This window comes from Curcuma longa, chromosome 18 (genome assembly GCF_044706935.1).
Source record: "Curcuma longa cultivar G26 ecotype Majalengka, Jawa Barat chromosome 18, ITB_CL_G26_1.1, whole genome shotgun sequence".
Classification (NCBI taxonomy): Eukaryota; Viridiplantae; Streptophyta; class Magnoliopsida; order Zingiberales; family Zingiberaceae; genus Curcuma; species Curcuma longa.
The window spans coordinates 1,084,930-1,108,009 of NC_133878.1; the positions used below are offsets into that span (position 1 = coordinate 1,084,930).

The 23,080-nt window shown below is 34.4% G+C and overlaps 2 protein-coding genes across 3 annotated transcripts; both read right to left on the bottom strand.

Annotated features, from left to right (window-relative positions):
* Nucleotides 1–5,818: 5,818 nt before the first annotated feature.
* On the bottom strand, nucleotides 5,819–12,380 carry LOC141812227 (uncharacterized). Its single transcript, XM_074700274.1, has 13 exons — nucleotides 12,257–12,380; nucleotides 12,073–12,162; nucleotides 11,824–11,946; nucleotides 11,570–11,737; nucleotides 11,400–11,486; nucleotides 11,112–11,248; nucleotides 8,378–9,229; nucleotides 8,178–8,273; nucleotides 7,817–8,065; nucleotides 7,630–7,725; nucleotides 7,505–7,545; nucleotides 7,354–7,408; nucleotides 5,819–6,633 (listed from the first exon to the last, which is right to left on the bottom strand). Exons 1-13 carry the CDS (start codon nucleotides 12,275–12,277, stop codon nucleotides 6,021–6,023), a joined length of 2,628 nt encoding a protein of 875 aa, XP_074556375.1. The 5' UTR covers nucleotides 12,278–12,380; the 3' UTR covers nucleotides 5,819–6,020.
* Nucleotides 12,381–13,566: 1,186 nt separating this feature from the next.
* On the bottom strand, nucleotides 13,567–18,788 carry LOC141812302 (kinetochore protein SPC25 homolog). Of its 2 annotated transcripts, XM_074700345.1 has the most exons (9): nucleotides 18,611–18,788; nucleotides 17,730–17,795; nucleotides 16,783–16,929; nucleotides 15,856–15,969; nucleotides 15,695–15,784; nucleotides 15,488–15,610; nucleotides 14,834–15,081; nucleotides 14,607–14,654; nucleotides 13,567–13,799 (listed from the first exon to the last, which is right to left on the bottom strand). In XM_074700345.1, exons 1-9 carry the CDS (start codon nucleotides 18,777–18,779, stop codon nucleotides 13,782–13,784), a joined length of 1,023 nt encoding a protein of 340 aa, XP_074556446.1. In that variant the 5' UTR covers nucleotides 18,780–18,788; the 3' UTR covers nucleotides 13,567–13,781. The 2 variants fall into 2 exon arrangements, with proteins under 2 accessions (XP_074556446.1, XP_074556447.1); XM_074700346.1 differs by lacking the exon at nucleotides 14,607–14,654.
* Nucleotides 18,789–23,080: the final 4,292 nt, after the last annotated feature.

Sequence of the window (23,080 nt, forward strand, 5' to 3'; positions counted from 1 at the left end):
AGATGAGGCAGAGCGAGGTGGAGTGGTCGAGACAAGACGAGATGAAACTGATCGAGACGGGCTGGCCGAGATGAGACAATTGGGCTGAGTCGAGACGAGGTGATTGATGAGACAAGGAGACGAGACGAGACTGGGAGATGGTCGAGACGAGATGATTGAAATGGCGAGACAAGGCTAGCCGAGACGAGACGATGACGATGGTCGAGACGAGGCTAGCCCGAGAGACTGAGGCTGACCGAGATGGCTTTGGGGGCCCAAGTCGAACCCAAGACTGAGCTCATGCTACGCCCGAAGTACAATCTGAGCCCGAGGTGACAGATATCCCACTTTGGTGGGATTGGGTATGTGTTGACCCGTCTTGCCACATCGGCCCGGACCTTGACCTTCACATGACTCTTGACTTTTTACCATCTTACCACATCGGCTTAGACCTTGACCTTCGCATGATTCTTGACTTTTATGCCACATTGGCTTGAACCTTGGCCTCCGCATGATTCTTGACTTTTACCTCAAAAGGAGCAATGTCCTTCATGACACCCGCATCAGTGTGCTACTAGTTGAGTGTTGTGTTAGTAAGAACAATGTGGTGGCTTTCGATGATATAATGTGTTACTAAAGGTAGCTTGGAGCACTATTTCGTTGATCTTCATCCAATTTATGAGTCTACGTTTTGACATGACTTGAGTCAGACCTAAATTGATACAAAACTAAGTAGTATCATGTCTATTCTTACACAATGTCAAGTCGTGCCAAGCACAACTTGAGTCGGACTCAACAAAAACCTAGATCTAACTCAGCATGCACGACACTAAGTCAAGACATGCTTGATGCAGTCTAGTATCACTAGACTCAATAACTATGTGATAAATAAGCACTTAATTAGTCCATCTCTAAACTTGCACTCGTTAATCTCCTTTAACACTACTTTTCTAGGGTTCCTATTATTTTCTCGAGACCTCATTGATCAACTCAATTAATAATGAGTAATTATTAATCATATTAATAAACAATAGTCTCATGTGAGAAGTACTATCAATTATTTAACCCCCAATCTTAGTTAGGACTCTTGTGTGTCCCCATCATTAATTTAAAATATATCTAATTACTTTGCCCCACTTAAAAAGTTGTTGGATTACTATCTAATACATCATGAAGATCGACAAAATGTATATGACAACAACATCATATCATCTTTCGAATGTTAGGCACCGAATGATGGATTCGACATTGATGGTCATAATAGGAGAATACGAGTATGATATATGAGACGTTGTGATTCTAGTCGATATAATTATTCATCTAATGATTGTAAACTTCTTTGAAGCTTTAGTGATTATATTGATATATAGAGTGATAGAGCATGCTTGACATCAAATTATCCCTTCGAATTTCTAAACCTACGCTTCACTAAGTAGATGTATCCTCGGAGAGTTGGAAGATAATTAAGTTCTATTGTTTAGTTGATTATTATTTGATGTCGATCGGTTCTTTTACTTAACATTTATGATGATCTTTTGGACTTCTTGAGTTAGCTATGTCGGCTCTCTCGAAAGAAATAAAGAAACATAGAAGCCATAGTTTTATAGAGCTTCGAGTTTCCCTATTCAATTCTCTTAACGATTATGAGTCGTGTTTGCTTGTGACTTACGTTAGGTTATGGTAGTCAAACCCTAACAAAATTAACTTAACTTGGACTTAAACTGCTTAATAAACACTAACAAACTTGATTAATTAATCAGCACGAGATCCAATTACACTGCCAACTAATGTGAATCATTAATCAATTTTATTGATTAGATTAAGTCACATTCGAAATTGGTAATATTTTAGTGTAAGTTGAGAATTTTGATCCCAATAAAAAGATGTTTAGAAAGTCAATTAAGAAAATAATTAAAAAATTTTCCCTTGAAATACAAGGATTAGTAATTAATTTAATTTCCTTTCTCCATTAAATAGCACAAGTCAGCTTTATATTCTAGAATTGAGTTGCATAATTAAGTAAAGAATAATTAAAGTTATTATTTGCATAATTAACAAAAACTATAGTTTACAAATTTGGTAGATAAATAATATTTCTTTATAATATACTAAAATTATTTAATATTTTGAAAAATGATGGTGGATTAAGCGTGTGGATCCATATTTTCATCCTTGAGGTAGGATTATCTGATATAGCTCAAGTCCAATAAACCGACTGTCATGTATCATACAGGCAAGAGACTTGTGATGTCACGTTTGGTCGCCAAACATGGACTCAAGCCCTGTTAGTTTGTACGCGAGCTACCAGATTTTTAATTGACAAAAATCAAAAGCACCCCTTTTATTAGAATAGACGAGGGCGTTTTTTTTTAATTTATTATTAAAAAAGATGCTCCATCTAATTTCAACATATTTTACTTTTCAAAATTATTTTTATTTTATATTATTATAATAATTACAGATAGTTCATAACTATTATATATTCATAACAATTACAATCTCATAACTGTTATACAATTATAACAATTATGATATGCCAGAGTGTCTGAACTAATATGTGATTGTTGTTAAGATCACATGACTGAAAAATAGAAAGGAGTAAAATCATTAAAAAAGATTAGATAATATTTAAGAGGCGAACAATTAATAAATCTACACCCCTAGATCCTAATAGTAGTTATCCTTAAGGTTTAGGGTCTAACCTTTGCACCCACTCGCCTTCATGTATTGACCTCGTTTCGGTCTCGAGTCCCGACTTCACTTGCTCGGCATCACACGTCAACCTCATCTCGGCCTCGAGTTCCGACCTCAAGCTCTAGCCTTGGTACTCGTTCGACATTTACATGTCAACTTCATCTCGGCCTCAAGTCTCGACTTCACTTGGCCTCACATGCCGACATCATCTCAGCCTCGAGTGCCAATCTCGATCAGCACTTACTCGGCATCACATGCCGACCTCATCTCGGTCTCGAGCTCCGGCCTTGACACTTGCTCGGCATCACGTGTCGACCTCATCTCAACCTCGAGTCTTGGCCTTGAGTCTCGACCTCGAGCTTCGGCCTTAGCACTTGCTCAACATCACGTGTCGACCTCATCTCGGCTTCAAGTCCTGACCTCGAGCTTTGACTTCAGTACTTGTTCGACATCACGTGCCAACCTTATCCTGGCCTCAAATTCCAACCTTAGAGTCTGCTTAATCCTAAGAGTCGGTTAGCCCATGCAATCAGGAGAATCTAAGACTATTTCTTTCGGAAAAATAAGAAAATATCCCTAAAAGACACAGATAATCATCAGAATCTTTCTAAATAACGAATATTTTAGAATATATCTTAAATGGATATTAAATAAAAGAGGACTCATACCCATGGGCACAGGTATGCACACATCAATCTTAATTTCCTCAAGTCATAAAATTCTTTCCTTACGCAAACCCTAACTTGAGCGTTGGAGTAGTTTGTCGGGATCCATCTTCAGTACTATTCTAACTCTTTTTTAAAGTATTTTTCAAATTCCTTTGTCTTTTTCAACAACTATCTTCGAGAAACATGCATGTTAGTAATTCGTTGACCGATAACTTAATCATCCATGGTATTTTGGTTGGAACAAGCTATGTACTATTCCGTAGCCATTACAACTATACACTATAACAACTATCATCCTGTAGCTGTTATAATATAATGTTGACTAGTATTGATAAAAATAAATTATTTATATTATAAAAATGATAAATCTCAGTCAGTCTCATGGACTCAATCACTGGGGGTGGCCGGTCCGGTCCCACAGAAATTTCCCACCGACCACAGGGTAAATCGGGAAGCGCATACGGCGATCAATCCAGATGCCCAGCATCCTTTGATTGCGTTCCCCATTTGGAAGAAAATTCTTACAAATACGTCGTAGCTGGGAAAAATTATTTATATTATAATAGCTATGATGGGTAGTTATTATAATATGATATTAACTTATATTAATCAATATTGATCGGTGTTGATAAAAGATAAAACATCTCTATTATAAGATCTATAAAATTATAGTAAGTTTTGATAAGAGTGAAAATATTTTTTAATATAATATTAATTAATATTGATCATAAAATATTCATATTTAGTAGTTATCAATTATAATTACTGTCATATAGTTTGTTTATGTTGATCTGAATTGAAAAGGTCATGTTGTATCAATTATAAATTATAATAATATAAAAATAAAAACAATTTTAAAAAATAAGATGGTATTAACAGGGGATGAGATATTCTTTGATAATAAATAAAAATAAGACATTCTTTTGATAATTGTAATAAAAGAGACGTTCTTTTTTTTTATTCTTAATTACGTCGAATAATATTTATATTTTTAAAAGTTTTTAATAATTTATGGGGGCGGACATGACATTTGAGTTGTGCCCGGCCTAGCTCAGTCCACTGATGTGCTCAGCCTAGTTTGCAAGTTGAGCCACCTTCAACTGGCCTAGTCTGATACCACAACTTAACCATATTGTTCCGGCTAAATACCAACGACGGTCAAGCCACCAGACCAGAATATGCCACTTCAACCGCTGTTGGTCCCGTCGACGAGGGAACCTAAAAAGACAGAGTTGAGTGAATGGATCAGTAGGGCGCCGGGGATTCCCGGCAAAGCCACTCCGACACTCAAGTTAGCCACGAATAAGAAAGAAGAAAAAGAAATAGTATGCGTGTAAAAAAAATTCGAATCCCTTCCTCTTTATACCTGCGGAGTTTATATAGCAGTAGGGGGAGCGTGATCTTTAGAGATTAACGCGTGTGATTGACTGTTACTGCGCCCTTAACGGCACGATCTCTAACGGTTTCCAAACATCCAACGGCTCAGCATGGTTGATTATCTTCATTCGATGATTGTGCGCATAAATATGTGAGATTTTTGGGGACCAAGTTTGGGAACTTGATCACCGTCCTTATCCTTTTGGATAAGCTGATAAATCTGAGCCAAGGAGAAAGATTCAACGTATTTGTCCGTTGATGGCTGACCTGATGTGTGAGATCGAAAGATATGTGGTCGAACTGTATAAATGGCCGAGCTGTGAGAGCATGTGACTAAGCTATATAAACTGGTCATGTTGAACTGAGCATGTGGCTGAGCTGACATGAATGCGTGGGCGAGCTCACCTAAGCGTGTGGCGGAGCTCACCTATATGCATGGCCGAGCTCACCTAGACGTGTAACCGAACTCACCTATATGCGTGGTCGAGCTCACCTAAGCATGTGGCGAAGCTCACCTATATGCGTGGCCGAATTCACTTACATGCGTGGCCGAGCTCATCTATATGCGTGGCCGAACTCACCTAAAAGTGTGACCGAGCTAATCTGAACGTGTGATCAAATTCACCCATATATGTGACCGAACAGGGTGGCCGAATTCACCTATATATGTGGTTGAGCTTGAGTGATGATTTGCCCCTTTGATCTTATACATACAAGTCGAATGTCACTTTAGACCGATTGTTAAGTCTCTTTTTGTCATGTCAAACCTATCAAGACTTGCCATATCAACTATTATCTAAAGTCTATTTGCTTTCTCAAAAATGCTGTGTCAAAATACTTAACTTCTAATGGTGCAAGACAATTTATATCTTTTATGAAAAAAATCAAATAAACATATTGATGAGACAGAAATTGAATAAGTATTTAATTAAGATCTAGCTACTTGATCGAAGTGATTAGCTTACCGATGAGGAAAAAATTAAGGGTTTGATATATCTTGTTCTTCGAGAAGGTAGTGCACTGCTCAACCCTGCAAAGTTGAACTTAGTAGAGATTTCTGAAAACAAATTATCAATAGCAACATCTATTTTATACCCAACTGAAACACGGTAAATAAGTGTGAAATTCCAGAATGGCATGGCAGTCATTGGTATGAAAGTCACTTTAACAAGTTACTAGTCGAGGCACTTCGGTTGCCAGATTATACGTTTAGAACATGCTTACTCCTGCATTGTCTGATACAAATGAAACAATACCACAAGCAAGATGCAGATGGAAGTTCTAGCGTGCTAAGGCTATGATTTAGTGCCTAACAGCCTTCCTCGCTCTGAGAGACTCGAGGGCCTTTTTGCGAAGCTCAATCTCAAGCTGCTTCTCTTCGGACTCAGTTTCAATTGCATTGTCGGATGAGCAAGGGCCCTTAATAAACGCAGCTCCATCATCTGATCTGCCAGCATCGTTGTGATCCTTCTCAAAATCAGAGGGGGGTCTCACTGTATCTGCAATCTTTGTTTTATGCTTCTCTGAGTGGCGTTCTAATCTTTTGCGGTGCCTCTCTTCTCGCCTTTGCCTTTTTTCCTCCTTTCGTAACCTTCTCTCATCCTTCCTTCTTCTCTTGGCTTCCTTCTTGTCTTCGATATCAGAATCAGAATGGGAAGTGTGATCTGAATCTCTTCTATGCTTATCAGACCTTTTGTGCCTTTTCTTTTCTGAACTCCTATGTTTCTGTTCGTCAATCTCTTCTTTGTAATCTCTTGTTTTGGGCTGCATTTCAGCATCAGATGGAGAGAGCGCCAAGCCTTGCCGATCACCACTGGAATGTTTCCCGCCCCGCACCCCCCTTTCAGGGCCATATTCAATACCAACTTGAGATCGCAACATTTGTGATACATTTCTTCTAGAAATATCCACACCACTGCCAGTTAAAATATAGGATTGTCAAACATGCATATGATAAAATGGACAATAGACCTAGAGTAACATATTCTTGCTTATGACCAATTGACCTACAGTGATTTGTAGCAAAATGTCTTGGGTCCCAGAACAAAAACTTTGATTTTGGTTGGGGGAATAAAGTCAAATATTTGCCAGCATGATTTAAAAAATAACTCATCTAGTTTGAGTTGGCAAAATATCATATCCTCCTTTACAACAACTCAAGAATCATAACTCTTAAGCAAATAACTTATACCCTAATTAGCCAAATTTAATTTATCACATGATCAAACTTTTTTCTTGTTCCTTTCATATCCACCTATTAATCTGTGTTCTGACTCGAAAAACTATAAGCCTAGTTTCCTATGTCTTCACATGAAGCCTTGGGTGAGACAACATTCTTCACTTAATTGATCGAAAGAGCATTACAACTTATAATTACCATACTTTGGTGAAGTTAATTATTAACTTCAAGTTAGATTACTCAGGCCTTTTTTTTCAACAGTTTAATTCACTACCTTGTCTTCATTTATTTACACGTGAAGTTGTTGAGCACTAAAATTTATCTAGTTGATATTAACTAAAAATAAACAGAAATAACTAAATAGGTAATTAATTTAGACCAGAATCAAACAACTAGAAATGGTATCCATCACAAAAGAATGTAACAATATGATACTAAAAGAAGTAAAAGGATTACCTATTCCATTCATCATCCGACTTTGATTTCACATTTGAAGGATGACGTTGGATGCCTGTGGAGTGAACCAATTGATAATGCATAAATAGAACTGTTCTAGAATAAGTAGCAGAAAAACTTTTTTTTTCCATCTCTGTTTCTAGAAATTTACCTTTCTTAGATGCTGAATTGTTGTCGTGATACACATCCTCACTGAGAATCAGCATCGACATGAAAAGGAAAATAAGAGATTGGGTATATATTTTGCAATTACATAAAAGATTGAACCAATTTTACCTGATAACATCAGCCTTTTCCGTGTCATTATTTATTCCCATGATATCACGAGGCATTCGTTTGTCAGATTGTTTGGTGGTAGCATCTTCAGACAACCTGCAAGCGAATTTGCACAACAAGCTCTATGATAAATTGACAACGCCTAGCCCATAAAAAAAGGAGAGAAGATCAAATGTAACATGCGTACCTATTCCTTCTTGGGTTTGTTCTCCTTGAATTACTAGGCGAGGCTGATCGCCCTGAAGAATTTTCAGGCAACACATGATGATCATCGTCATCGTGGATGTCAATTTGACCTCTAGAATCTTGACTGGAAGACCTAGAAGAATCTGGCAATTTGGACAGAACACGGTGTAGAACATTCTGCTTTGAGCCAGTACGTTCACCCAACACTTTGTGTGAAGCAGTATGAGATGATGATCGTCCCTCCCCAGCCCTGTAAGAGAAATAAAACAATGCAAAACAGTAAGACAAAAGTGGTGCAAGGAATTATCCTTTTCACATGCAGATATTCAATAAATGAAAAGAGTAAGTTGGTTTAGGAGTACCTCTCAGATGCATAGTCATCCTCAAGCCTTCTAGTATCAAAGCCATTGGTTCTGCTATCAATTTCCCTACTTGAACCTCTACGATTCCTGTTAGGACTGTGGCCGTTGCAATTGTATCAGCATGTCAGACAGGATAACAAAATTGAAACAGCAACAATAGTCACAAAGAAAATGAATGGTATTGTTCTCAGAATAATCACCTTTTCCTTGTTCGTTCAGATGGTTGAGCATTGGCACCATAACCCCTAGGAGATCTTCCTTGTTGAGGAGAAGCATCTGGAGATAATCTCTTTGGAGACAATGATCTATATTGCTGAGGAGAAGAAGACCTACGTCTGACAGGAGACATGTGACGTACTGGAGAAGGTGATCTTATATGGTGTGAAGGAGAAGGTGATCTTCTATGGCATGAAGGAGAAGGGGATCTTCTATGGCGTGAAGGAGGAGATCTTCTATAGTGTGAAGGAGATGGTGATATTCTGCGACGTGGGGGAGGTGTTCTCCTTCGATGTGCCGGAGAAGGCGTTCCCCTACGTGCTGGTAAAGGTGACCTCTTGCGGTGTATGGGAGACGGTGATCTCCTTCTGTGCCCGGGAGAAGGTGATCTCCTTTTGTGTCCAGAAGAAGGTGATCTCCTACGACGTTCCAGTGAAGGTGAGTCTCTGCGATGTCTAGAAGGTGAGTCCCAGCGGCGTCTAGGTGAAGGTGATCTTCTGCGATTTTGAATGGGGGATCTACGACGTGAGGGAGGAGACCTATGGCGCAGAGATAATGCAGATCGTCGTCCATAAGGATATTTACGTCCAGGCGAAGGTGATCCATGCCTTGGTGTTGAAGGCGATCTTCGTCTAGCATAATGAGATCTGTGTCTTCGAGGTGAATTATTCCTTGGTGAATGTCTATTGCGAGGAGAAATAGATCTTCTTGCTGGAGACTTATACCGCCTTTCCGATGAAATAGAACGCCTAGGTGGAGAATGATACTGCCTACCAGGAGAAACTGAACGGCTCCGTGACTGGGAAGAAACAGATGCACTCCTTGACCTTCCTTCCCTGGTAAAGAAGCATGTGAGCTAGTTCAGAATTGCCACAAAAAGAACATGGATAGACCTCAAATTCACAGAAAGAATAATGACAAGTGCATAGGTGAATGAAATGTCCTGCATCTTCTGTTGGTTACCGTCGCATATATCCTCTTTAATATCTACTAACAAAAACAAACTAGTGAATTAACTTCCTCAATTGTTCCTCGTCACCTTAAAGATGTCTAAATATTTCAGAAATTAAAGTATGGCAACTCAGAAGAGTTTGCTGAATTTAAGCTAAATAATTTGAACACATTAACCAAACACATTAACTAGGTAATATTGTGTCAGGTTTATCCAAAATTATGGATAGTGATTGGATAGATGACATGCTTATAAGTTATCTACAACATGAAGCAGCATGATAACCAGATAGTAAAATCGAAACTTCTATAGGATCCAAAAAAAAGAAGGTACTTTAAGCACCCAGATTTAGAATCTGATTTGCTGAATGACAAGCTTGGTGTGGAAGTCCTGAATAAAGACAGCATGATTATGTAGTTAAGACTGAGAAACCAAACCCAACATACTAAAGAGAGCTCTGAATAAAACAAACAGCACAATGTTACCAAATAGGAGAAGAATAATCATTCAAGGGTGGACAGAGGTAGAGCCTAAGGAAAAGAAAAAAATTATTTAGCTTACATCTAAATAAGCTCACAATACCAAAGATCTATATTTTCCCTTCAATACTACTAATATTTAGAATATAGTAACAAGAGCTATCTCATCGCTGTTTATAAGAACCAACAAATACTAGACCAAACTTTGCCTTATGGGACCAGTAGTAAAAAGCATATGCTACAACCAATGGTTGCAAATGCCTACAGGCTAAAGAAAAATCTATTAGAAATTCAGACATAGAAGGTCCAGAAAAAGGAAGTATGAAACAAACTGTGGCATAGTTATATTGGTGTAAAGAGAAAATGACAACCATAGCCAACAGATAATGATAATATGTAGTTCAAGATAATATTGCAGAACCAAATAAGACAAAATCCTTTACCCAACGTATCAAGCTAAGATACATCACCATCCATGCAATACAACTACGTGAAGCTTCGTTTAAGAAAAACTTGATTTTTTCCATCAGGCATACAGGAAAGAAATGCCACTATCGAGAAATTTATAATTTAGAAGACCTAGAATGGGTATAACTACATATTGGATAGAAGAATTGTATGCAGAGACAACATAGAGCAATAATAAGGGCAGAAATAGCACAAAACAATGAAAAAATTGACTGGTCTGAATAGGAAAATTTAGATAAATCTAACAGAATTTGATCATTGTTCTGCAATGTTGCATGTGTCACTAGATTACTTCTAGAAAAAAAAGACTTGTACACTTCCATGTTGCTTGTATACAGAGACAATAGAGTAATAGTAATTAAAGGGAAATAGCACAACACATGGAAAAATTGATGGGTCTGAAGAAAATTCTGTGGTATTTAGGAACTTGTAGCTAGATCTAACAGAATTGGATCATTGTGTCCAACAAATTTGCACATGCCACTAGATTATTTCTGTAAGAAAATCTTAAAATATTAAAGACATGTACACTTCAGTGTTACTAAAAATGGTTGTTAATTTACAAGTATTTAAATTTGCACTATTCAAGGCATAGATGTATATTACGCTTCTTAAGATTCGGTAATGTAAAGGTTGGAGCAATCATACAATCCTATAAAGTTGACGTTTGTACACTTTTAAACCAGTAACAAATGAAAAAGAATTCATAAAAAAAAACTGTACACTACTATTTTAGTTTCCACAAAAGTGATATTTTGCATGTTTAAAAATTCAAAAGAACTGTAGTAGAAGTGAAGTTACAAAGAGCATTGTACTGACCGTCTTTTTACAACTGGACTTTTCTCAATCTCTGTATCTCTCTCCTCTAATTGAAGTCTTGAATCCTTTGGCTGTGAATGTCTTGAACTTGGGCCAGAAATTGCATTCGCAGATCTTGAATTACCAGCTTCCACGTCCTACAGTAGTTTGAGGTAAAGAAGTATATGAACTGAACCCAAATAATCGCACAAGCTAGCTGAATGGCATAGAGAGACAACCATGAGTCAAAATTAAAAAAAAAAGAAAAAAGCCAGCTCAGGAAATATTCAGATCGATATTGTTAAATACCAGCCTCTTCTGCTTCTCTTGCTCAAATTCTCTACCTTCCCTTTCCTTTCTCTTCTGAATTTCCTGAGTTATCATATCACTCTCAACCTACAACAGAAATATCTATAACAAATCAACATGGAGAAGGTCAAAGCTTTAAGTAACACGCAAACATAAAGCTGCAATAAAACCTTTCTTTTTCTCATTTCTTCTTGTTTTGCATCCAAGAACTGCTGAGGAACACCACTTGCGTTATCTTGAGCACTGAGGAGAAGTCCCCAAAGCTCCTTCATGAACTTCCCAGTGTTCTTCTCTAGAAATCCTGTAAGCTGTATCTGAATCTGTTTCCCATCCACTCCCTGCATAACAAGTAAAAAAACATACTTAACTTGGCAAACTAGGCATATTAGTTGCACCAAAAAACATAGCAGCATCAGCATCATGCCTTGCCATCCAGAAGTCCATAAATAAAGTTAATGAGAACTTCGTCCTCAAATCCAAGCAGCTCTGTTACCCTAGTTGCAATCCAAGGCCTGACAACATCCATCTTCACCTTCGTCATATCCACCTAAACATGAAATCGATCTAAGTTTCCATTTCGCTTAAGGTAAGTAACCAACAAAGTTCAACCCGGAATCTCGGGATCTAAACACCAGATATACGATCTATTACTTGAAATGATGAGACCACTCACCGGGTGCTCGAGCTCCAGGGGGAACTTCTGGGACTTGAGTAGCTTCGCCTGCTTGTTGGAGAACCGGGTGTCCTGCTCCGCCGAGGTGCCCTGAGGCGACGACGGCGAGTTAGCAAACCCCAATCAAATCCCTAGGTTTAGGTGGAGCGGCACAAAAATCGAGGAGGGAGATGGATTCGCTTACCCGGAAGAAGCCGCCCGACATCCTCCTCTCCCCCTAGGGTTTCGAGAGGAGGGGCGAGAAGAGAAAAGCAGCCAACCCTCCAAACCAGAAGAGGCTGTGAAGCGACAGCTCGAGGGTTTCTTCGAGTTCGGGAACGCGCAGCAAATGCCCGAGCACAACAAAACGAGACATTTATGCTTTCGATTATGGCCCACGATGAGGATGGGCCCGTCCCGGCCCATCCACGACGATCGCATATGATTTACTTGGATGATCAATTCCATTAATAAAAAATTTTCATAATAAAATCGAATTAATCATCTTAAAATATAATCAATTTAAAAAAATTAAATATCTAGACTATAAAAAAAATAAATTTGATCTGGTACTCTAATAAAATTTGCTTCTCGTTGGATGTAAGCCGCCAAGCTAATTTAGTTGTGTAAGTTCATTTATTAAAATTTATATCAGACTCAAATAATATTATTTAAGATTTTAATTGAGCTCTTATTAATATTGTTATTCTTATAATTTTTATTGATTTATAAATTTTATACTATTTTTTATTTTTTTAATATATTATAAATAGTATATTTAGAAATGATTAAAAAATCAATAAAATTATTCACCAACATTTTATAAGCATTATTCACATATATAATTTATGAACGACGAATATTCAATTGAATGAACATAAATACAATTTTTTTTATCAAATCAAATATCAAATGAATGTCTCATTTACAGCCCTACTTCTTGTTTCTGAGGCCATGGCTGCAAGTTTGACCATACTGACATTCGGTGGTTTACCAGGTTTGTTCACAGAAGATTACCTTATGAAAAATTAAAGCCAGATATTGTTCTTAGGCAACTCTTACTAAGTTCCCCAGATGAAGTTCTTCAATCTACTGTAAGAAAACACACCATATTGTGCAAACCAAGCTCTCAGAATTGCAAATACCAACCCCCAAATAACTGTAAGAAGATACATTTCCTATCTGAAACTCGCTTATCGCAAGCACAAAGTAAGCTAGTTAGTAGTGTTAAAATGAAAATGTTATGCAGGTGCTCACCGAGAAATCGAGCAGCATTCTTCCATGGAGAATGGTCGCCATGTAGACCCCTGTGACAGCTTAAACTAATTTGTCTACCTAAAGGATTTATGTATATGATCTGCAAGGCATTTACCGTTTGTTCGCTGCAAAATACTCTTTTCTTGGACCTTTTCTTATCGACATCTAAACTTGTCAATTGTGATCACTAGCAAACACAGCAATTGGACCTTTTCGGTAAAGATCAAGCAGTTCAGTTTCGATAGTGTCGCAAACAATGGAGTGTTACAGCACTAGTTTAACCTCGGCGCGATCAAAGAAGACACAATAAATACAGAAATGATCAGAAGGGCAAATCATCACGGGAGATGATATATAAACAAAAAGAAAGAAGCAGTGGGAGTCATTTTTACATCGTGTCATTTCTTTGGCTATGGAGAGTTGTCAAGAGTACCCACCACATATAATGATATGTCGTCTAATCACGTCGAGGCTCACCGACCACGTCTTGCCTGTTGAACATCAATTTGAGCGATGAAAAGTTACAAATTGTTTCTGTGAACTATGGGATAACAGTCAATGTAAATGGAATGGAAGTTAAGTTCAAAGAAACTTGTACTAAAACACAATAAATTGCAAATATTGAGATCACTAACTAGATATCCACAGAAATGCAAGATCATCATGAAGTATCACTTTTCTTCACGAACTATAAATTAAAAAGGTGCCATGTCGACAACATTAACATTAAGGTGCCTGGTCATCTATTTGGAAAAGATGCATGTATGATCTGCATATGATCGAATGTATTGTGTAATTCAGACAAGAGGGTAGCCTTATTAAAAGAGCTACACCCCTCGAGAAAGTCCGGCAAAATTCAAGAAGCTAGACAAACTCCTAGCCTATCGGCATAGCATTCAAGCAATAGCCATTCATCTACATGTTTGCCCTAGTAAAATCACATATTCCAGAAAGTGCATTATTATCTGAGCTAAATATAATCACCAAAATCAATATCCTTAGCTTTTATGCTTTACTGACTTGAAACTTATTCAATAGTATCAATGGAGTTATCATGATTAAAAGATGCATAATTTGATACTAGATATTGTGGACAGACCAGAAGAAATCAGGCAATATTTGAAAAGAGACAGTGTGCTGATCAGCAAATTTGCAGACATGAATGAATAATTTCCTGATAATACATACATGTGCACAATCCTTTTTAATGTGTGTTACAACATTTAGTAATTTTAGTATGGATTTTTTTTCTTTAAAATTGAGGTTTAGCAAACTAAAAGAGGGGAATTTTTTAGTACCAAGCCTGAAGATGCATGAAAGTAATGCCACAATGAGCGCCCAAAATCCTAGAGAATCAGATCAAAAAAAAAAAAAATCAACTTTCCATCAGTTCCATGTCATTCTAAACTAGCTCTGTCACTTGTATATTAGCATAAAAGTATTTGCTGCTTAATTTAGAGTAACTTTCAGTTTAGATAGAAACGTCTTCTCTGCATGGTAAAACATAGGATTTTGAAAATATTACCTGCAAACGTGGAGAGCGACGCACAGTCTCAGAGCAAAGCGCAGACGACAGAGGACTTGGAGATGGCTTTGCAGGTTGTCTATTGTTGATCTTTTTAGCAGGATTAAACTGACGATCACTATCTAGAACATGAAAATCATTTGGTGTCACTGTTGTTTCAGTTATACTGTCCACAGAGGTTGGAGGGGCTGATGACACTGTGACTGAAGAAGAATCTGGAAATGCAAACATAGTTGCAGGTAGCATTCCTGTAATTGAACCAGAAAGCTTTCAGTGAGAGCCATCATGGAGAAGCTCCAGTTCAAATGCTTAAAAATCAGAAAAAGCAGAACAAAATTCATAGGAAAAAAAGAGTAACCAGTAACCAGGGCAGGCATGATACCTCCACATAGTCTGCACACATGGTAAAATACAACGACCGTTCATACAAATAATCAAGCTCAAGAAATGAAACCACTAATATGCAAAATAACCTAACAGAGTAACAAATATAGCAATACATATTTAAATAAGTATCTGGCTATTTCACAAACCAAATGAAGAATGTGAACAAGAGCATGTTTACCGAATAGAATTTGCCACTAAAGCAATATTTAAATTCAAACTTGACTAGTTTAACAACTTCAGGTTGAAAAATATTTTTTTATACTTTACCATTTAATGCAGCATCCTGGAATTTCTCTCTCATTATTCTTGCAAACTTGAATAAGCTATTTGTTTTATTCAATTCCTGGATCAATTCAAGAATACCTTCCAAGTATGGTTTGCAGTCGAGCACTGAAGATTATGAGAAAGATTAAGTATATACAATAAGAAGAAAAATCAGCACAAGAAATTAAACTGATGGAGATGGTTTTTTACGTTTATAAGCTTCATTTTCAAGTCTGATGCTGAATGAGTACTCATCATATGGATTCTTCATATCAATTTTGTCAAAGATGAACTTGACCCCTTCACCCGAAGCATTGATAAATATGATAAAACCATTATAATAGACAAAGTAAAGAAAGTTCATATTTTACCTTCTCCACATTCAACTCGGAAACCAAGAAACCTACTGTACCACTCAATAGCCTCCTCTATCTTTTTTCTTTCGAGCATATCATGATTACTCTTCTCTTCTTGTGCTTTCAGATCTGAGACAGGAATACATTTAACCAGGTATGCATGACTACTAAACCAACTTCCAGCTACAATGTCCCTAGTTGGAACTTGAAAGCATCTGAACTTCAATCAGAATAAAAAAAAAAAGTAGAGTGCATTTTATTCCTTGATGTTTGGGGTATATTGTTAAACACATGACACAAAATCTAAAGGATACACCACATGGATGGTTACTCTTATCTAGTGCTACCAGATCTGAGGCAAGGAAAATATCTAACCAAGAATGCATGACTAATCAACCAGTTTCCAGCTACAATGACCATGGTTGCAATTTGAAACTCACTCAGCTTCAACCAAAAAAACAAATGTGTAATGCATTTTTATTCCTTGGTGTTGTTCTTGCAAATTGTCAAGCATAGATTGTAACCATATCAAAAGGATACACCAAATGTATGAGAACAATTATGTTCTAGTTTTTGGAATCTATTATAGTATTCATATTATAATATTGATGAAATATATTGTATCTAGAATTTTAATTTTCCAATACAGAACATGTTACTTTGATATTTGATTGAGTTTATCTAGATGTTTGGTAACCTATTGTTGCAAGACCATAAAACTGTTAGTTTGGTTTATATTTAGGGAGAACCAAACTTGATCGATTACAGTACAGAAACAAGATTTTAAGACCAAGGCACTTATGCCAAGGGATTAAATAAAGAATATTAATGATGTGTACAAATTAGTCTTGCTTACTGTGAAAGACAACACCTAAGAGTATTAATCTAAAAGCAGAAGTTTGATAAATAACTAGAATAAGGAAAGCAGGTTAATGTGCATACCAACTAATTGTTTTGAAATAGTTGAACCATACTCATCTTTCTTTCTTCTTAGTTCTGTAACTGTCTTCTTCAGTTGCTCAGCTCTAGATACTGTGGTAGAAAGGGCTTCAGCAATAGTAGCAGATTTAGAATCTTTAGCAGCCTTCACTACAAAACCAAATCATAGACCAGATAAGTTGTTATCTAGCCTGCATAGAAAAGGTTGTCATGGATAACTAAATAGAACTTATATAAGTAACCAGATGAATTGAGTTCATATATTTATCCTCTACATAATAAGTCTATGCAAGACATGTGAATGAATTTATATCTTTTTTTTTTTGCAGAAAATTCTCCATTTGCTTCTTCCTAATCCTACTCTGCTTCGTAAACTCATTATTCCGCCATAGGAAAACAAAACAATTGCAATGTGAGGGCTTCCCATCATGATTTAAGAGAAGTTGATGACAGTCACTCAATCCTATGGCAGGGGTCATTCCATATTTACCAATCATCTTCAAAATAATCCTCCCTAGTGTACTTAATTTGCAAAGAATATTGTGATAATTGATGAAAGTAGAAATACCATAAACTCAAATCGTGGAGAGAATCGTTAAAACTAAAGGTTTTTAGTTAACGAGAAAATGAAGTAAATATATGGTGTAGTTTCAATAAAAAGAAATGGAAAAATGAGATGAATAAATATGAAATCTGTTTTACATATTTTGGCTCTATTATTTAATAAGCAAAAGAATGATGAAAATGTCAATAATAAGACAAATGGTGGGCAGTTGAAATGGAGAGCAACTAGAGTAAACTTCTCTCATCTTTGATACTGGTGGGAAAGGATCAAAATATTCCAAATACATGGAAATAATTCTTATTTTAAGACATAAATAATGTTACAATACGAAAATATGTATGGTCTTGCTCTCCATTTAAATGAACTGTAGGTGAGAAATGGATACCTGAGAGAGCTTCACCTAATTCAGCCTCCAAGCAATTGAGGTCATCTTTCAGCTTGAAAAGTTTTTCTGCATTGTGAAAAAAAAGAATATTACAAACCAATTTTTAATAACCCAGGCAAATAAGACTATTCCCCATATGAAAGTTAAATTCATTTATTATAATAAAAGTTTCAAATCTGCATGAACTCCTCCAAAATTGCAAGGTAGATGCTATTATTGTGATTCCATCGTTTCAAATTGTCTTCCAAGTTATATGACAATATTTATAGTTTCAAATTTCAACTTTTAAACATCTCCAACTACTTAGGTAAAGCAATTGTCATGATTGTCTTTCATTTTATATTTTTTAGTATTTTTTCTTGCATCCAAATGCCTCTTGTTCTATGCCTCCTCCTAAACCAACCATACTTAAATTTTAAACAATATAAACTTAAGTCCACTAAACCTAATTTGAGCTTTCCATTTGTGAAGAGCGAACCTTTACCGGAAAAAAATATGCAAACATGATCGTACATACTCCCTCGTCAACTGGCTACACGATTGACTGTCTTAAACAACCCACCAACTACATTGAAGCATTAACAGCTGTTAACCCTAGCAAAGTTTTGAATATTGAAAAAAAAACTGATTTTTGTTTTACAACTCTGCTCAGAAGAAAATAGTGATTGCAAGCTCAATCACTGTGAAGATGCTTCCTTCCTTTTTAGAGGTGAAACTTCGGACATAAACAGAAAAGGCAAATCAAAAAAGGAAATGAGCAACGGAAAGCAAGAGTACGAAACCAAGATCCAAAATGGATGCACCCTAGAATTCGAAATTGTTATGAATCGAGTTCCAGCGGATTGGAGTAAGGAAGACAGGAAGGAAACGGAGGGACCAACCTCGATCTGCTAGGGTTTGCTCGGCCGAGGACCGGATCGAGCGGAGCGAGTGGCGGAAGGAGCTGGTGCCGAGGCTCGCTTTCTCCCGACGGCTCTGGATCTCCTTTCCGCACGCGAGCCGCATCTCCGACATCCTCAGGTGGACGGGATCCTCCGCCATCGGCGACATCGCCCCGGCGGCGACTGAAGAGGCGGATTGAGTTCCCGCTCTCGTCTGCCTTTGAGTGGGTTTCGATCGTTTCGGTTCAAAAATTTTTGAACCAGTTCGTAAGACCATCAATGGATTCAAAAATATTATGTGGACTTGGGCCACCAGACCAGCTAGGGTTGGCCCGACCCGACACGATACAACAGACTGACCCAATCCCAAATAGATACACAATCGAGTTGTGGTTTGGTCGCCCTCAGAACATAGCTGAGTTGGTTACGACGGAGCAGATTTAAAAGGGCAAAAGTTCGAATCTCAGCGAAGTCGAGTAATACTCTATTTTGTCGTGACTAACTGCAGTTTCTCGATTTATCTCCTCATAGATGATCGTGAGATCGACTGTGTGAGAGCACTGAAGTGGTGACGGATTATATCTTTTTTTACAGAAGAGTTATGGTTCGGTCAGCTCATATATTATAATCAGCTTGACTCGAACTTAAATAAGGTCGGACAAGTGCTGAGCCCAGACCAAGTTGAGCGTACAATCTCATCTTGATTTGAATCTGATTGAGTTCGCGCTTGTCCACCTTTTAAGGTCTAGATAGCTTAAATTTCATTTTCATTAGAACTTTTTTACTATTTTTTATTTTTTTTCTTCATAATTACTAATTATATTTTAACTTTTTGTCTCATTATTTTATTTATATTGATGTTTATTGTATATAATTATTTGGTATATTTAAATGGATGAAAATCAAAAGTTTAGGGAAAAGGACATTTTAGTTATGATTATCAAAATAATATCTCATTTCATCTCAATCTTTTTTATTTTTAAAAATATTTTTATTTTTGATAATTTATAATAGCTATGCATAGTCATAGTAGTTACGATCTCGTTGTTACTATGATGTTATAACAACTATCATCTTTTAATTGTTATAACATAATATTAATTAATATTTACTAGAAATAAATCCTTTGTATTGTTGTAGTTGTGATTCTTAACTACTACACTATAATATTGATTAGTATTTATTATATATGAAATGTCTATATTATAGTAGCGTTCATAATTATTATAATATAATATTATTAATATTAATTAGAATTAAAATATCTATATTGTAGTAATTATGATCAAGTTGAAAATAAAGATATTTTTGAAAATAAAAATGTATTGAGACAGGATGAGATGTTATTTTGCAAGAATGGAATTAGAAATTTCATATTAGGAAATGAAATATATGTATTTACATTGAGGGAGGATGTGTCGTGTCATTATCCCCATTCACCCCTTATTCGCCTCTCATTTGTATACCTCTATACCTTTACGGCTAAAAAATTGAGGGGTGGATGACCACTGCTATATTTTATTAGGCCATTCAATAACATATTTTATTGGATCCTTCAAAAAAAAAAAAAAAAAAAAAAATATATATATATATATATATATATATATATATATATATATATATATATATATAATAAAATATATATATATTACTAATAAAATTATCTTTATTGTATATATTTTATTGGTCACAATTTTATCTTTTACAATGTATTGAGTTATTCTTTTAAATTTTACTAATAAAATTAACTATTTTTAATAATATTTTATATATTTTTAAAAATTATATATTAAGGTCTTAATTATTTTCTACCTAGGACCTTATTGAGACAGGATAGCAATTTGTTTTTCTAAGGTAACAAATCTAACATATATAGTTCTATTCTAAATTGACAGATCACTACAAGAAATCAGGGCTTCAGAAATAGATTTTTAAGACAGAATTAAAATCAGTTTTAGATTTAGATAAATTAGAGACAGATTTGCTACAAAATTATTAATTCGTTTCACTTTAATAAAATATAACATTTGAAAAAAAATTGAAACAGAATTTAAAATAAATTTGATACGAAATTATCTATAAATTTGTATAAACAAAAATAAATATGAATTATAAACGAAATTTGAGACCGTATGATTTCTATCAAAATATCCGTTTAAAATTTAATAAAAATTTAAGACAGAATTAAAATCTGTGTCAAATTTAGATAAATTGGAGACAGATTTGCTATAAAATTATTAATTCGTTTCACTTTAATAAAATATAACATTTAGAAAAAAAATTAAAACATAATTTAAAATAAATTTGATACAAAATTATATATAAATTTTTATAAACAAAAATAAATATAAATTATAAACGAAATTTGAGACCATATGATTTCTGTAAAAATATGCATTTAAAATTTAATAAAAATTTAAGATGAAATTAAAATCTATTTCAAATTTAGATAAAATAGAGACGGATTTGCTACAAAATTACCAATCCGTTTTACTTTAATAAAATATAACATTTGGAAAAAATTGAGAGAGAATTTAAAATAAATTTGATATGAAATTATATATAAATTTTATAATAAAAATAAATATAAATTATAAACGGCATTTCAGACTGTATGATTTCTGTTAAAAGATCTATTTAAAATTTAATAAAAATTTAAGATGGAATTAAAATCTGTTTCAGATTTAGATAAATTAGAGACTGATTTACTACAAAATTATTAATCAGTTTTACTTTAATAAAATATAACATTTGAAAAAAAAATTGAGATAAAATTTAAAATAAATTTGATATGAAATTATATATAAATTTTTATAAACAAAAATAAATATAAATTATAAACAGAATTTGAGACCGTATGATTTCTATCAAAATATCCATTTAAAATTTAATAAAAACTTAAGACAAAATTAAAATCTATTTCACATTTAGATAAATTAGAAATGAATTTGCTACAAAATTATTAATCTGTTTCACTTTAATAAAATATAACATTTGAAAAAAAATTGAGATGAAATTTAAAATAAATTTGATATAAAATTATATATAAATTTTTATAAATAAAAATAAATGTGAATTATAAATGAAATTTGAGACCATATAATTTTTGTCAAAATATTTATTTAAAATTTAATAAAAATTTAAGATAGATATTAAAATATGTTTCAAATTTAGATAAATCAAAGACAAATTTACTACGAAAATATCCATTTCACTTTAATAAAATATAATGTACGATAAGAAATTTGAGACAGAAGTTAAAATGAATTTGAAACAAAATTATAAATAAAATTTTTTAAATAAAAATAAATACTAATTACAAATGAAATTTAAAATTATATATTTTTTATTAACAAATATGTTTAAAATTTTTAAAAATTTTGAGATAGAAATAAATCTATTTTAAATTTATATAAATTAGATATAATTTTTAAAATAAAAATAAAATTTGATTCAAATTTATATAAGTGGAGATGAATTTATTATGAAATTATTAATTTATTTTACTTTAATAAAATTGATTTGTTCTTTTTTATTATGGGAAAAGTACAAATTATTACTATTAAGATAGTACAAAAATTAGTCAATTAAGTTATTGTCACTCGCTTCTATGGCATAATTGAGTTGGTTACAACGTCCTGCGTCATAACCAAGTCTCGATTTACCTCCTCACAGATGGTCGTGGGGCCGACCGTGTGGGGCCGCTAAGATGGCGGATCCACCTTTTTTGTAGAAGAGTTGGTTACAACGAAGTAGACTTACGAAACTAGGTAGGGATCGAATCTTAATAAAGCTAGAAATTAATTATTTTAAACATTTCTAATTTATTTGAAATGTGTGATTGTTTCTTATAATCTAATATATAGATGAGAAATATAGGAATAATACACATAGGATACACAAACATGTAGCTTAATAACAGAAATATTAGGCGAAGATGAATTTAATATAAAATTAGAGATAAAATTTATATACGGATTTATAAATAGAATTGTAAATGAATTTATAAACGGATTAAAATTATATTTGATATATAATCTGAGACAGACTAATGACGATTTTAAAATAAAATTAGAGACGAAATTTGTATTTAAAATTAATTTCATTTGGCAAATTAAAAATAGATTTATAAATGAATTTTCAATCCATTTTTGAAATTAGAGATAAAATATTTCAGTCTCAAAATTAGACACGGGGCTTTCAGTAACGAATTTTTGAGACGGAATATTCTATCTCAAAATATTGTTTAGAGATGAAAAAATGATTTTCAGAAACAGAATTTTTTGTCTCTGAAGTTCTGTTTTCTTATAGTGGATCCAATTGATATGATTCCATATCAATACTCTTACTTATATATACTGAGAGTCCTATGTAGTTTTTTGCTCTATTTGGACTTCATATCTCCTATATAACTCAACACCCCAAATTACTCATATAACTCGACTTTTTGAGTATATATATATATATATA

Bases quoted from the DNA above. Each gene is read 5' to 3' on its own strand.
- LOC141812227 (XM_074700274.1), bottom strand. From the start codon at position 12,277: ATGTCGGGCGGCTTCTTCCGG. The intron at 8,066-8,177 runs GTACTCCTAAAC...TTTCTCTTACAG, and splicing joins GATGACTATGCATCTGAGAG to GGCTGGGGAGGGACGATCAT. The intron at 6,634-7,353 runs GTAATCCTTTTA...TTTAACTGGCAG, and splicing joins TCGGATGATGAATGGAATAG to TGGTGTGGATATTTCTAGAA.
- LOC141812302 (XM_074700345.1), bottom strand. From the start codon at position 18,779: ATGTCGCCGATGGCGGAGGATCCCGTCCACCTGAGGATGTCGGAGATG. The intron at 15,970-16,782 runs GTATGCACATTA...TTCCTGTCTCAG, and splicing joins TATTTCAAAACAATTAGTTG to ATCTGAAAGCACAAGAAGAG. The intron at 15,785-15,855 runs GTAAAATATGAA...CTTCGGGTGAAG, and splicing joins CCGAGTTGAATGTGGAGAAG to GGGTCAAGTTCATCTTTGAC.